The 13,762-nt window shown below is 48.6% G+C and overlaps 5 protein-coding genes across 5 annotated transcripts, besides 8 other annotated features; all 5 read left to right on the forward strand.

Annotated features, from left to right (window-relative positions):
• The first annotated feature begins 1 nt into the window (after window position 1).
• Window positions 2–34: a microsatellite.
• A 342-nt stretch (window positions 35–376) lies between these two features.
• On the forward strand, window positions 377–1,318 carry TraAM80_01128 (uncharacterized protein; the record flags this gene model as incomplete). The annotated part of the gene is made up of 1 exon (XM_029378181.1): window positions 377–1,318. One exon carries the CDS (start codon window positions 377–379, stop codon window positions 1,316–1,318), a length of 942 nt encoding a protein of 313 aa, XP_029242031.1.
• Window positions 1,319–1,588: 270 nt separating this feature from the next.
• Window positions 1,589–1,623: a microsatellite.
• Window positions 1,624–1,660: 37 nt separating this feature from the next.
• Window positions 1,661–1,706: a microsatellite.
• Window positions 1,707–1,851: 145 nt separating this feature from the next.
• Window positions 1,852–3,522, forward strand: TraAM80_01129 (uncharacterized protein; the record flags this gene model as incomplete). Its single annotated transcript, XM_029378182.1, has 1 exon — window positions 1,852–3,522. One exon carries the CDS (start codon window positions 1,852–1,854, stop codon window positions 3,520–3,522), a length of 1,671 nt encoding a protein of 556 aa, XP_029242032.1.
• Window positions 3,523–3,708: 186 nt separating this feature from the next.
• Window positions 3,709–3,725: a microsatellite.
• Window positions 3,726–3,751: a microsatellite.
• Window positions 3,752–3,970: 219 nt separating this feature from the next.
• Window positions 3,971–5,608, forward strand: TraAM80_01130 (putative sarcoplasmic reticulum glycoprotein; the record flags this gene model as incomplete). Its single annotated transcript, XM_029378183.1, has 1 exon — window positions 3,971–5,608. The coding sequence occupies one exon, from the start codon at window positions 3,971–3,973 to the stop codon at window positions 5,606–5,608; it is 1,638 nt and encodes a 545-aa protein (XP_029242033.1).
• A 363-nt stretch (window positions 5,609–5,971) lies between these two features.
• Window positions 5,972–6,031: a microsatellite.
• Window positions 6,032–6,079: 48 nt separating this feature from the next.
• Window positions 6,080–6,134: a microsatellite.
• A 124-nt stretch (window positions 6,135–6,258) lies between these two features.
• TraAM80_01131 (ATP-dependent RNA helicase-like protein) lies at window positions 6,259–8,403 on the forward strand (the record flags this gene model as incomplete). Its single annotated transcript, XM_029378184.1, has 1 exon — window positions 6,259–8,403. One exon carries the CDS (start codon window positions 6,259–6,261, stop codon window positions 8,401–8,403), a length of 2,145 nt encoding a protein of 714 aa, XP_029242034.1.
• Window positions 8,404–8,683: 280 nt separating this feature from the next.
• TraAM80_01132 (uncharacterized protein) lies at window positions 8,684–13,315 on the forward strand (the record flags this gene model as incomplete). Its single annotated transcript, XM_029378185.1, has 1 exon — window positions 8,684–13,315. The coding sequence occupies one exon, from the start codon at window positions 8,684–8,686 to the stop codon at window positions 13,313–13,315; it is 4,632 nt and encodes a 1,543-aa protein (XP_029242035.1).
• Window positions 13,316–13,431: 116 nt separating this feature from the next.
• Window positions 13,432–13,451: a microsatellite.
• The last annotated feature ends 311 nt before the right edge of the window (window positions 13,452–13,762 follow it).

Genomic DNA, 13,762 nt, shown 5'->3' on the forward strand with positions numbered 1-13,762 from the left:
CTATATATATATATATATATATATATATATATATGCTCTTTTTCTTTCTTTCTGAGTGTATGGGTGCAGGTATGAAAATTCCTCCCTGTCGGGTTTATTCTGGCTCTTTGTGTCTCTGCCGTATTCTTTGCTGAACCACACAGGATTCGGGACACGTATGGAGGTGCCGCCTTCGCGGGATACGTCTGTCCGTCCCACCTCCATCTTGTCTCATCATCTCCATTTTGTTTGGTGTCTCCTTTACCGCAATCGTTGTCTTTACCGTCCTTGGTTTTTATTCGTAGCCTTTGTTTGTGTGCCCGTTATTTGGCAAGAACGGCATCTGCTGGAGGAGCGAGTCCGCAAGCAGCAACAGGAGAAGGAATAAAACAAAAGGATGATGCACTTCCGGCGTGTCATTTGTTTACCGTGTCATCACCTTTCCTATGGGGCCCTCTGGTCTCTCGTGCGTCGCATCAGCAGCGTCTCGACCTCCATGACAAGCCTGTCGCCGGTTAATATTGAAAGTTTCACACTGGATGAAACAATTGTAAAGAAGGATATGGAGGCGCTGGAGCGCTGGAATGAACTCTCACAGGTGATAGACAGCTCACGGGCGGAGAAGGCAAATGAAAAGGTACTGATGGCTGTTGAAAAGGGATTGGGAATGCTAGCAGAAATGGGGGCGCTGAATGCACCGATACAATGCGAGACACTTTTGTTGTTGGAGGCAACTCAGGCGCACTATAACCTGAAGCAGTTTGAGGCCGCCTTGAAGAGTGCAGAAAGGGCGAAAAATATACTTCTAGAAACCCCTGTGGCCGTGAGGGACGCTGCGCTATTGGCAGAAGTGAAGCAACTGATGGCGTATGTCCTTCTTGAAAAGGGGAACATTGACGAAGCCACTACCATCTTCACCGAAGTATTGCGATGGATTGATGTGGATGCAAAGTCGGTGATGCCGATGCAAGCTGTGGCTGCTGTGAATATGCGCCGGTCAGTGGTCACAGGGATAGGCTTTTGTTATCAAAAACGGGCCGAAAAGGAGGCTGCAAGCGGCGGCGATGACAAAGAATTGTACGGTAAAGCGCTTGATCTTCTTATTGAGGCACTCAGTGTTCACATTGATGAGAATGACTACGAGTCCGTAAAGAAAACACTCTCTGCCGTCTTAAAATGTTTTGAGGGCGTGAATGACATTTCGCAGGCGATATCGACGGGCGAGAAGTATGTTAGTTGGTGCCGTCGGCATTCTGACGAGGCAGGAGTTGCTGAAGGCACTGCCTGGTTGAAAGAGCTGCAGAAGAAGTACGGCAAGGAAGGCGACACAACCCGGTGAAGGGAAAAGATGGACTATGACACGTACCCACAAAATAAAACACACAGACAAGATCATTTGACACCTTTGGGTGGGTAGACGTTTGTTTGTGTTGACGCGTGCAATTTCAAAGGCGAAGAGATGGTGATGAGGGTGGGGGGAGTAATTTGCAGTAAATTAGTGCAAACGGAAGGAGATGAAGCTGGCGTTTTTTTTTTTTTTTACTATGCAGCAATCATTACACCTGTCGTGTGGAACAACAGAGTCATCATGTAAGGTGGCATGCATGCTTCTCTCCCTGCCTTTTTCTCTCACTCTCTTTCTCTGTGGGGGAGGGGTGTGAGGCAAATTGGTTCTCCAAAGTTTTTTTTTATTTTATTTTCCCTTTTCTTCGCTGTTTCTGCTTCTTCAACCGCCGCAGTGGGGTGCCCAGGGACTGTAGCAGGAAAACTCATACACGAATTGAAGTAAAAAAAAAACAAAGTGGGTTGGGTTGGGTGGGGAACGAAACCGCAGAAGGGAGCAGGCACGAAAGTAGAGTGGTAGAACGTCAAATGCTCGATGAAGGGGATGGGGAATGTGTGGATCTTCGCCATTCGTGGAATACTTTCATGGTTCCCCGCAGTAGGAAGAAGGCCGGGACTATAGGCGGTGCTGGCTATGGGAAGTACACACTCCTTCGCCGCTGCCGTGTAGTGGGAACGGAGGCGGACGATCAGCCGCTCTTTTTTCTTTCCCTTATTAGCCCAAATCGTGAATTACTTAGCACGACAGCACACCTGTTTATTCAGTTTAACGCCCAGTTCCGTGACTGTGTAGAAGAGTGCGAAAACAAAATAACGGCGTTGCGCGTCCTTCATGAACAGCAGCTTGCAGATCTGGTGGAGGCAGCAAACCGGGACACCAAAGACATGGTGGTGGGTTCAGAGTTAACGCAGATATTTGTCCTGAAGCATCAGAGAGAGCTAGAGGAACTGCAGCAGGAATGCCGCGTAACCGAGCGATCTCTTGAGCTGGAGCTGCGACAGGGATTACTCGCCTTGCTGAAAACATCGGCACCCGATGCCCTGACAGCGCTCGCAAGGGAGAAACTACGCGTAGGTGTTGATCAAGGTACCCGTATTACAAATATTGCATACTTTGTCCCTTTACCAGTTCCTGTGCGCACCGTGGAGTTGCCAAATCTTATGCGATATGAGACGGTTGGAGTTCGCACGAAGGATGTTTCACTGCGACCTGTGGTTGTAGACGTGTCACCGATATCATTTCTGCAGTCGTGTCTCACTTCGCTGTGCTCTGAGGAACATGACGCAGCGCCTGCTGTGACGGAGCATCTTCTTCGTTTGTCACAGCAGACTCACGCCGTGTTGTTGCTCATTGGCTCGCAGGCGGAGGCGGAATCACTTTTGTCGACGGCATCTGCGGAACTTTTGCTGAACGACTCTTATTATTCTGGGGAATCTCTACGTTTTGCCCCATTAAGGCGACATCGCCACTTGAAATTTATGCTTTCCACACGATTTTGGGGGGCCAATATCATTTTGCTTTGGACGCCGCCTAAAGGAGAGGGGCCTTCGTCAGGATGGCCGTTCGTCGTGGAGGATGCGCTTAATTTGGCCTTTTCGTGGAATGCTGACATGTTTTCTGTGGCTTCTATGACGTCGTCTACGTTTTGGCACAGTACATCTTTTAAGGGTTCTACTGAACAGTCACAGGAGGTTGCCATGGCGGTCCTGCATCAGTTACAGCGTGGTGTGACTCGACTTGCTCATGAAGCTGCGGGGACCAAAGTGTCCACAACATGGGGGATGCCAGAGGCAACTGAGACACAAACGTCACCGCAACCGCAGCGATGGGAGGACGGTTACGCCACCAACTTTCCCGCCTCAGTGGGGATGCCGCAACTGAAGTTCAATACAAATGTCGCCATTCGTGCCTTCTTTCCGCTTTCCGTTTTTCAGACAGAAGGAGAGGAGCTATGCTCGTCGCGCGGGGGCGCTCTTCATGACGCGGCTTTTTTTTCTAATTTTGCTGTTTGTGGTGATGATACAAATGTGAGAGGAGGTCAGCAGAGGCGTGACATCTCTCTGACGTCAGTTTCAAGTGATGAAAGTTTTTCAAGTGACTTGGTGACGTCACGTGAAGGCGGTTGTCCCCCACAGCAGCCAATGTCGTTCAAGAAGTTGCTGGTGTACACATTTGGCAAAACAGTTGTGGTTCATTGAGTTTTGTTTTTGCTTTTGGTTTTTCACTTTATATCCAGGTGGCACAAAGTCCCAGTGCCACGCGCCGTCGGATTCACATTTCCACGAGCAGAAAGACTAAGTAGAAGAATAATAAAATGGTGCAAGGTGGAGGACAGCCATGACGCAGACGTGGTGAAGGCGCTAACGTTATTCTTTTGGGTTTCTTTGTTGTTGTTGTTGTTTGCCTTCCTTTACTTTTTTTGTTTTTTACCGGGTGTGTGTACGAGGAGGAGTTGTTGCGAGGACATACATACTCTCGCTCAATAGTTGACGGTTATCGTGTGAAGAAAATACGAAGGTAAAGGGATAGCGAGGAAAAAAAAAAAGAGCTGTGACAATTCAAAAAGAACAAGGACACACATACTTACATATAGGGTGTTCTATTGAATAACAACAAGAAGGCTGAGGGACGTACGTAAGTTCGCGCATGCCATCCAAGGGAAGTGCGCGTTTTCCGGTTAGCTTGCCTCCGCGCTCAGCCGAGGAATCATGGGACGAGCACATTGACGCTGTGCTTTTTGAACTGCAACGACTATACTTTGAGCGTGTTCGCCCTGTTGAGGAAAAGTTTCAGTATGACATTTTTCGACCTTCTTGGTTCTCCGAGGCAATTGTACAAAAAAAGCCATTTGTGACGTTTTTGGGCCCCTTCTCCGCAGGGAAGTCCACGTTTATTAACTACCTATTGCAAAGTAACCACCTCCTAACGGGGCCGCAACCACTAACAGACAAGTTTACTGTTATCATGCACGGCGAGGAGGTTCAGCAGATCTCTGGGCGTGTACTTATGGCAGATAGTTCACAGCCATTTCGCGGGCTTAGCCAGTTTGGTGACATGTTCGCGGAAGTCTTTCAAGGCTTACTTGTGCCGCACCCCCTTTTGCAGTCGGTATCACTTATCGATACACCGGGTGTACTCGAGGCTGCAGGTGATATTCATAGGCGGCGGTACGACTTTATCAAAGTTTGCCGATGGTTTGTGGAAAAAAGTGACCTTGTATTTGTTCTCTTTGACCCGACGAAGTTGGATGCCGGGACGGAGCTTCGGATGTTGTTTAAGCATGCCCTGCGTGGTAATGAAAGTAAAATACGCATTGTGCTAAACAAGGCAGACACGGTTGGGCCACAGGAGCTGATGCGTGTCTATGGGGCTCTGTTTTGGAATCTTTCCGGTCTTATCTGTTCGACAGAACCACCGCGTGTGTATGTCTCAAGTTTTTGGGACCAGCCATATAAAAAAGGTACAGACCATAATCTATTCACGGATGAAAAGTCCGATCTCCTCTACGATCTGACTGAAGTGGTGCCGTTACAGTCTTTGGATCAGCGCGTCACTTCTGTGATGCAGCGGACGAAGCTTGCTCTCGTCTTTGCACTCGTGTGCGCCGCCTACAAGTCGCGCATGCCTTGGCTTATAGGAAAAGATAAAGCTCGTGCGGGGTTCCTTGCACAGCTGCCACAAATTGTGGAGGATCTCTCGAATACGTATCGTCTGGGCGTAACGGACTTTCCCACACGTGAGGAGATGACGGCTTTCTTGTCAAAGGTCCGCACAGACGAATTTTACGATATGAATCGCCTACGAAAGAAGGGATGGCCAACCTTGCTAAAACAGACGATCGAAGAGGATCTGCCTGCACTTCTCAAACCAATTAAACAAAGCGCGGTAGTGGACCCACGCGACCGCAAACATGCCATTATGATGCAGCGTAATTATACCAAGCAAATGTCAGATCAACTGGCGGGCCAGCGTGGAATACAAGGTGGACTGGGACAGCAGCGGATCTCAGAACACCGTGCTCACACAATGCCGAATGCTGCTTTTTTGAACGCCGCACTTAATTCTTCTATTCAGCCGTCACAACAGGCTTCACTCCCTCAACTGACGCCAGATCAAATGTTCATGATGATGCAGATGATGCAAAATCTGTCATCACAGAATCAACAACCGCAGCCACAGTTGCTGCAGCTAGAGCAAGGTCCCACACAGCAGCTGACGCCAGATCAAATGTCAATGATGATTCAGATGATGCAAAATCTGTCATCACAGAATCAGCAGTGGTGACACTGGGGTAGTTGTAGTAGACACTCTTATTTAGTTATATTTCTATGATTTGTTTCTGTTGTCGTCGTTGTTTATCTTTTTTATTTCACTCCGCAACCCCACAGTTGCTAGTTTGTGTTTTGTTCCTCATTATTTTGGGGAAGGGTGTGTGACGCGGATTGTAGAGTGGTGAAAGGACGTCGTGTAAACAGTACCGAAAGGAGGAAGTAAGAGAGCACTGGTGACAACGATACCAACAGCACGAACAACACACCGTTTTTGTCGCCGGCACTTCTCGTCTGCCTTAGTTTGTTCAAATGTATTTAGCTAAATCTTTGCTTGGTCATGTCTTTTTCTGAGCACAGGAGGATCCTACTGGACATCTTTACTTTTTTGTTCCTTGTTTGTTTTATTTTTTTATTATTTACCATCTTGTGTTTTATTCTGCTCTTCTTTGCCTCTGTCATGTGTTGAACTGAAAGGAGCCGAACCTTTTTTTTTTTGTTTGTCTGTTTGCTTGTTCTGATCTTTGTTACTGCGTTTGGTTTCCTGTTGCATATGCATACAACACGTATGTGGTAAATAATACATTTTGTACGATAGCGGGCCTCTCACCACGATCCTGTGCCCTCACGAGCAGAGGGAGGCCACTGGAGGTATTTAGCGTGGCGATGCGGAGGCAACGGGAGGATGATGTAAACGGCGGTGAGGTGCAGCGGTTGCGTGCGGTGCGATTGGAAGGCACAAGTGATGCTGCTAATCTTCCTGAGGTGAAGGCTGCAGTCAATCCCTTTACAATGCGGCCGTTTTCAAAGCAATACTATGAGATTCTTGCCGTTCGAGCCACGCTCCCGGTGTATGAAAAGGCAGAATTACTCAAGCAATACGTACGTGACCATCAAGTTGTTCTGCTTGTGGGAGAGACTGGGAGTGGTAAAACCACCCAGGTTCCACACTTTGTTGCGGAAATGGGTCGGCCAGGCCTCGTTGCCTGCACCCAACCTAGGAGAATCGCCGCCATTTCTGTGGCAACGCGTGTCGCCACGGAGATGGACGTAAAACTTGGAGAGGAGGTTGGCTACCATGTTCGGTTTCAGTCCATGATGGGTGAAAAAACGCGGGTACTATACATGACAGATGGTATGCTTCTACGAGAGGCCTTTTCAGATCGGGAGTTGTCACGGTTTGGCGTTATTATTGTAGATGAGGCACACGAGCGCACAATAGACACAGACGTTCTGCTTGGCGTTTTACGTCTTCTTATGGAACGCCGTCCTGAGTTTCGACTCATTGTAATGTCTGCAACACTTGACATGCAAAAGTTTCGGGCATACTTTCCTCAAGCACCACTATTGCAAGTAACAGGTCGTATGTATGATGTTCAAGTTAAGTATACACCATACCCGGTAAAGGATTACGTGGAGGCTTCTGTGCGGTGCGTGTGTGATATTCATATGAACGACTCACCCGGAGATGTCTTGTGTTTTCTCTCAGGTGAGGCAGAAATTGAGAGGGCAGTGTCGTTGACAAAAATGAAGCTAGGCTCTTTGGTAGTTCGAGATTTGGAGACCACACGTGATAGTCAAGGACCAATGTGGGTGCAAGTCTTGCCACTATACGGCTCACTTAGTGTGGAGGAACAAAAGCGTGTATTTGCTTCTGTTGGTCCTCATACAAGGAAGGTGATCTTCGCCACGAACATTGCGGAGACTTCACTCACAATTGACGGTATTGTTTACGTGGTTGATTGTGGGTATCATAAACAAAGTTTGTATAACTCGGAGGTTCGTGTGGACTATTTACTTCCCGCACTCATTAGCAAGGCGTCAGCCGAACAACGTAAAGGGCGTGCGGGCCGAACGCGCCCAGGTAAGTGTTTTCGCCTGTTTCGTCCACAGGACTTTGCTACTTTTCCGGACCAGACACACCCTGAGGTGCTGCGTTCAAGTTTGGTCAATACTGTACTGTTACTGCTTAAGCTTGAGGTGGAGAATCCGTATCAGTTTGTCTTCCTTGATCCACCCTCCCAGCAAAGCATTACGGATGCATATTGTCAGCTGAGTTTCTTTGGTGCCGTTGATGACGACCTGCACCTGACAGAATTCGGTAAATTAATGGCTGAGTTTCCAGTTGATGCCTGTCTCTCCCGCATGTTAATACGCTCCGCGGAATACCGTTGTGGCGCCGACGCGGCGGTTCTTGTTGCCATGTTGGAGGTTGGTAATGTCTATGTGCGTCCGTCAGGACGTGGAAATGAGGCAGATCAACAGCATGCTACGTTTCAGCACCCTGATGGTGATCACCTAACACTTTTTAACGTGTTTCATGCTTTTTGGCGCAACAATCAATCTCCGCAGTACTGTTTTGACCATTTTTTGCGTTATCAAGCCCTGGCGCAGGCCACTCGCGTGTATGCGCAGCTGACAAAGCTAATGGGGAAGAAGCAAATTCCTATTGTCTCCACCTACGATGATAAGACGAGATCTTTAGACTCAGTGGCGCTACGGAAGACAGTACTTGAAGGATTCTTTACGCAGGTTGCCTATAAGTCGCCCTCTGCAGAGAATTACAAGACAGTGAAGGATTCTCAGTCGGTTGTGTTGCACCGTCAGTCGGTGTTGTCGAAAAGGAAGCGCCCCCCATGGATTGTCTACGACCGCCTTGAAGTACAGGGAAACGAAGGAACGTTTATACGTGTCGCGTCAAGGATTGAACCAGAGTGGTTGATTGTGGTTAGTGACTTCTTTACAGATCCGGCGGAGTTGGCAGACGGGGAGATTTGCCACATATTGAAAAACTTAACCAAAACAGTTTGATAACTTTGTCTTCACTTTACGCATGGCAGTTGGTATCAATACGCTCCTTATAAAACGAGGAAACTGGGCTAATGGAAGGCGAAGAGGAAAAAATGAAATAAGTTAAACCGTCATTACCTCTCCATCTCTTGAGTCTCAAGTGTCCCCTGACCGTTTAACTGCAGTTATCCAATATATATCATTACTAATTTGGCGTTCACCGCTCTCTTTGACTCTTTTTTATTATTTTGTATTCTTCCTGTTTTGTGCGCCGGAATTAGGAAGTTGGCAAGGCCCGTACATGGAGCGGCCGCAGTGTGCTGACGGAAAGATAGAACTTGAGGTTGTCAGGAAGGACGGACGTCCCATTGTGTGTTGCCCGATAGATGTGAGCGAGCTGCTCAGCCAACAGGGTCGCGCTGTCAAGGTGGGCGACGGTGTTCACGTCAGGCTGGAGGAGTACAGCAGTGAGGACGCTACTTCCTCGGAGGAGACGGCGGAGGGAGGAGACGGCGATGGGAGCACGAATGAGAGCGGGAGCAGCAGCGAAATAGACGCTCCACCGGGATACCGCAAGGTGTCCTGGCACGACTACGCCTTTGGCGTCAATGGAGGCGGAGAGATTCCAGATGCGAAAAGTTTGAGTTTCCAATCTCCGAAGCGCAACAAGGAAATTGCAGCACTATCCCATAGTAGCGGCCAGAATAATAGCAGGGCCCCTTCCACTCGTCGTGATGCTTGGGCCGCCTTTGCACCCCCAATGGATCCGGAGAGAAGTTATAACTGGATTCAGATGACGTCACTCATGCCAAGTATAACGTCTAGACGCTTTCGGCTGCCTCCCCTCATGTTACATGCCACGGCGTCTTATCTAGGCCCTGTCGACCAGGGGCAACGGATTCTTGTGTATGGTGGGACGACCAACGTTTGCAAAACAGTCGAGAAGGAGCTTTATGAATTCTCTCTTTTAACAGGCCATTGGCGACGACTGGAGGGCAAACATGTGTTTTTCCCTGGCAATTATGGTCATGCAGCGGTGGTGGTGGAACATCCTCAGCGTTTCGTGGTGATTGGGGGTGTGGGCCCTGGCGGACAGCCGGTTCAGATGGAAACATATTGCGATGACTTTTTCAAGCAACGGAGTCGTATTTTATTTCCATGCAAAGGCAAGGCAGAAACAAGGCGGCCACCGTTTGTGCGTTCTAAGATTGTTGACTTGGAGCAACCAACACTCTGGTCGCTTGCGATGCGAGTTGAACAAGAACCCCAGCTTGGGTTTTTGCCAATGTTATTTGAGATGGACTTGAAAACTCTCCGTTGGCGAGTCGTCCAGACATCTCCAGAGATTCCTGTGGCTTTTCACACAGCTGTAGCAAAGTCTCATACAATTTATGTTTTTGGAGGTCTGACCAATCGACTACTCGTATCCGCGCAGCTTATAGCGATCGATGCTCGGACCTATACTGTTTCACTTATTCATTCATCTGCGGTTGCACCAAAGGCACGTTATCTGCACAGTGCCGTCATGCATGGGAATTGGATGATCATCTATGGAGGCTTTGACGTTTATAACAACCCACTAGACGATGCTTGGGCCTTCGATATAGCACATGAACGTTGGGAACTGTTGGAGTGCCACAGCGCGCCTGCTCGTGCCGCACATGCTTCTTGTCTTGTGGGCTCGCGTTTATTTGTCATTGGGGGATTTGGAAGCCCCATCAAAGATAGAGAAAAACCCACAAATAGTATCTTTGTGCTTCAACTGGTACCAACTAGTACGGGGCAATATCTCTGGAAGGAGTTGACAGTGCGACCTGCAGTACCCCCGCTTGCGTTCTCTGTTGCCTGCCATTGCGCTGATGACGCTTCCTTTATTTTGTATGGTGGATGCACTGTCGCCGGAAAGGATATGCTGAAGCATCCACCAGATGCAAAAAAAGTAGGTACGCGTGTTCCCGTCCAGAGTGGCGACAAGAATAATATCCACAGGAACGCTCACAATGATGATGGCGAAAGTTATGACGGTTTTTGGCGGGGATTGCTGCCTTTTAATGACGGTTTTGTGTTTACGTTTCCCCTGAAGAAGAAACATTTGATGGGACCTCATGGTGACGGTAATGATGCGGCGTCGATGCACGTAAACGAACTTGGGGTAGCGACTGATCCCGAGGAGATGACTCCAGCGTTTCGGGAATTTGTGCGGCGGCAACAGGATTTTATCCTTCAGAAAAACGCATCTCGTGCGCAGACCATAAAACGGACGACAATTGAAGAACTTGAAAACATGGAACCACATTTGTATTTCACGCCTGAGGAGATTACGGTGCTGCTGGAGAGAAGTAACCGCTTGTACGACAGCTTTACTGAATACAAGATGGAGATGCTGCCACCTAACATTCCTAATAGAGAAAATCGAGTGCGCTGTAATGAAGAATGCGTCTCTCTTTCTCTTCAGGTGAGGGATGTGCTGATGTCTATGAAGGGGCAAGCGCCTGGGGTGACGGCTGTGAAGTCGAAGGCACATCGGATAAAAACAGGAGAGAAGTTTGAGGATTATTCGGCCGCCAAACCATTTCGTCGTGTGGTTGTCATGGGTCTCGTGAAGGAAATTAGAGCTCATCTCAAACGTCTTCATACCTTGAATAAGGCCATTCAAACTGTGGAGTGGGCTGAAAAGAAAGCATATCTTGACGCTGTAGACAATATGCGGCAACGGGTTGTGGAGTTTATGCAAGCTGTGAAGGATGTTCTTGATAAGTATATTGAGCGAGGCGTAGAATCTTTGGTCTCTGCCGTGGAGAAACGGAAGGACAAGCTGCGACGCTTGACAGAAATTGTGGAGAAGAATCGGCATGACAAGATATTTCAAACCGAGGAACCCGATCCAGAGCGACAGCGTGTGAAAAAGATGTGGATGAAAGATGAAGGAAATGCAAGTCCACCGAAAAATCCGACGCGGTCTGTTTCACTTACTCATTATTGCCGTCGCTCTCGTTCCATTGGGGCTGGCTACTACAAGGATGAAGCCAAGGCTGTTATTCCACTGCAACCGAAGGAAGTTGAACGTCTGCTTAAAAAAATACGCCTTGTACGTAAGGTTGCGGTCTTATTTGGTGACTACTGTAAGTCGACACAGTCGACTGAGGAGAAGCCATCGAATGAGATGCCACTACCACTGTCAGCAGTGCCACTGACCCCTGCTGCCTCGGAAGCTCACTCCCTCATTGTTCCTTCTTCACTTGCCATTGTGGAAGCAGTAGCCCCTTCCAATGTTTCTTCAGTAACCCATACGGCTGAAGCAAATGTGGGGGTGGCTTCCCCGAGTGAGCTTGTTATACGCCGTTCAGATGCCATTCGGCAGGAGGCTGTAGAAAAAACGGGTCTTGTGGTCCAATGCGTGTGCGCATTGGCAAAGGACCTGGAAACTTCTCTGGTAAACGGCAAGCTGGATTCTCATACTGATGTCAGTAAGGATGGGAATGGGCAGACACTTTTGCGCCTTTCCTCGCTACGTCCTCTTATGTCGTGTAAGAGGCAACTGACGCAACTTGGAAAGAAGGTTCCTGGAATTCGCGTAAATCGTTGGGCTGTGAACGATGTTGCTGGCGCCCCCCAAGATGAAGAGGCTCAAAAACGTTTTGAGAAGATGTCAAGGTGCTTGTCTGCCCTTGTGCAGCGTCTCACTGCAACTTTTTTAGCCAATGCGGGGGCGAGACCGCCTTGCGCGGCGTCCAAGAAGATGCAGCTAGGGGCGGCTTGGAGATCCGTGTCATCTTCTTCTGCGCACCCCCCCTTGCGTGCATCACCGTCCCCCTTATTGGTGACCTCATCGTCACCCTCGTCTAAGAAGCATCGGCGAGTAGTGAGGGCTATTTCCACGGTGAGTGCAAGTGACGTTGCGACGACGGCTGAGGGTGAGGATTATGCTTCGCGCAAGCAAGTAAAATCATCATCGCCGCCACGAGAGGCACAACAACAACAAAAACAGTCATCTTGTATCTTTGCACCGCTTTCCACTCCATTGATGCTTCTAGATGCATCTCATTCAAAGGCTGCTGTGACGCCAGAAATACCCAGACCCATTTCTCTTACCTCAAATGAAGCGAAGTCACTTGTCGCTCCGTTGCATACCACGATTTCTGTCACTGGTGAGGGTGTTATTATTCCATCTGTGAAAGATACGATAGTTATTCCGAATGCCCAGCAGCAGGAAACCACTTGGGCAAATAAAACTTCTACCATTATCGTTCCCTTTACAGAGACGTTTAACGCTGCGCCTTGCAATGATGCACGACAACCGCCACCTCCACACATTGTGGTTTCCAGAGGTCCAACCACTACGGCAACTGATGTTAATTTGACTGTGTCGGCGGACTTAGCTTCATTGGGGGGTTCTTTATCTGCTATGCATATAAATATGCGACCGGGCATGGAGTGTGATAAGCCTGCTTCATCCGGTATGGTAAGCCTTTCTCCAGGAGTTTTTTGTGGCCCCAGTTCATCTGGTGTAGCGGTAAGCCCAGAAACGGGTCTTTCGTCTCAACAAGCGACGATGATGCTTGAGGAGGACTACTTTCTATTTGGTCGCCGATACACAGCGGATCCCGTGGCTGCCCCGTGTATTGTGGAAAACACGCATGAGCGACGGGTCGTTTCGGCGGTGGAGTCACCATTAGTGGGGCGTTGTGAGAAAGGTGTTAAGATATCACCACCCGTGGGTGCGCTTGCGGGCCTCAATGTGGCGGCGTCGCGAAAGCAAGTCGGACTCTCGTTGTTCCGTCAACATCCCTCGTCCAACCCTGTACCTAGCGCATCGGTGGATGTTCCTGCGAGGCCTCTGAGGGGGGAAATGTTTCGAGGAAGACTAACGCCTGGTGAGATGCAGATTTTACAGGCAAGAGAGCGTTTACGTGCCTCATCATCGCGGCGGTGAGCAATGACAATAATGAAGGGAAAAGGAAAAGAAACGCCTTCAACTTACCCATAGAGAAGAAAAATACCGATATAATAGAAGAAATGGCATAGATTTGATTGTGTGTATGTTGTTGCTTTGTTTTTTTTTTTTTTTTGTGTGTGTGTGAACTTTTTGTTGTTGTTTCACTGTGGAAAGGGTGTTTCTCTGGGAAGGATAGAGGGAAAAAGCCCATTCCTTTTTATTTTAGAGGGGAATAGGCCGCAAATTGGCGATTTAAGTCCATAGGCGCATTACATGCATTTTCAGGGAAGAATGAGGAAGAGAAAAGTAGCCAATAAAGGAGAGAAATAAAGGGAATGGGCTGAAGGAAGACAGTAATACAAAAGTGGTCAAGCAGCAGGGAAAAGGAACGGCAGCAGTCATTGGTGGAATGAGGGAGAACGACGGTAATACTGAGTTTTTGGC

Source organism: Trypanosoma rangeli (assembly GCF_003719475.1).
Source record: "Trypanosoma rangeli strain AM80 chromosome Unknown Tra_15.4_contig_00022, whole genome shotgun sequence".
Classification (NCBI taxonomy): Eukaryota; Euglenozoa; class Kinetoplastea; order Trypanosomatida; family Trypanosomatidae; genus Trypanosoma; species Trypanosoma rangeli.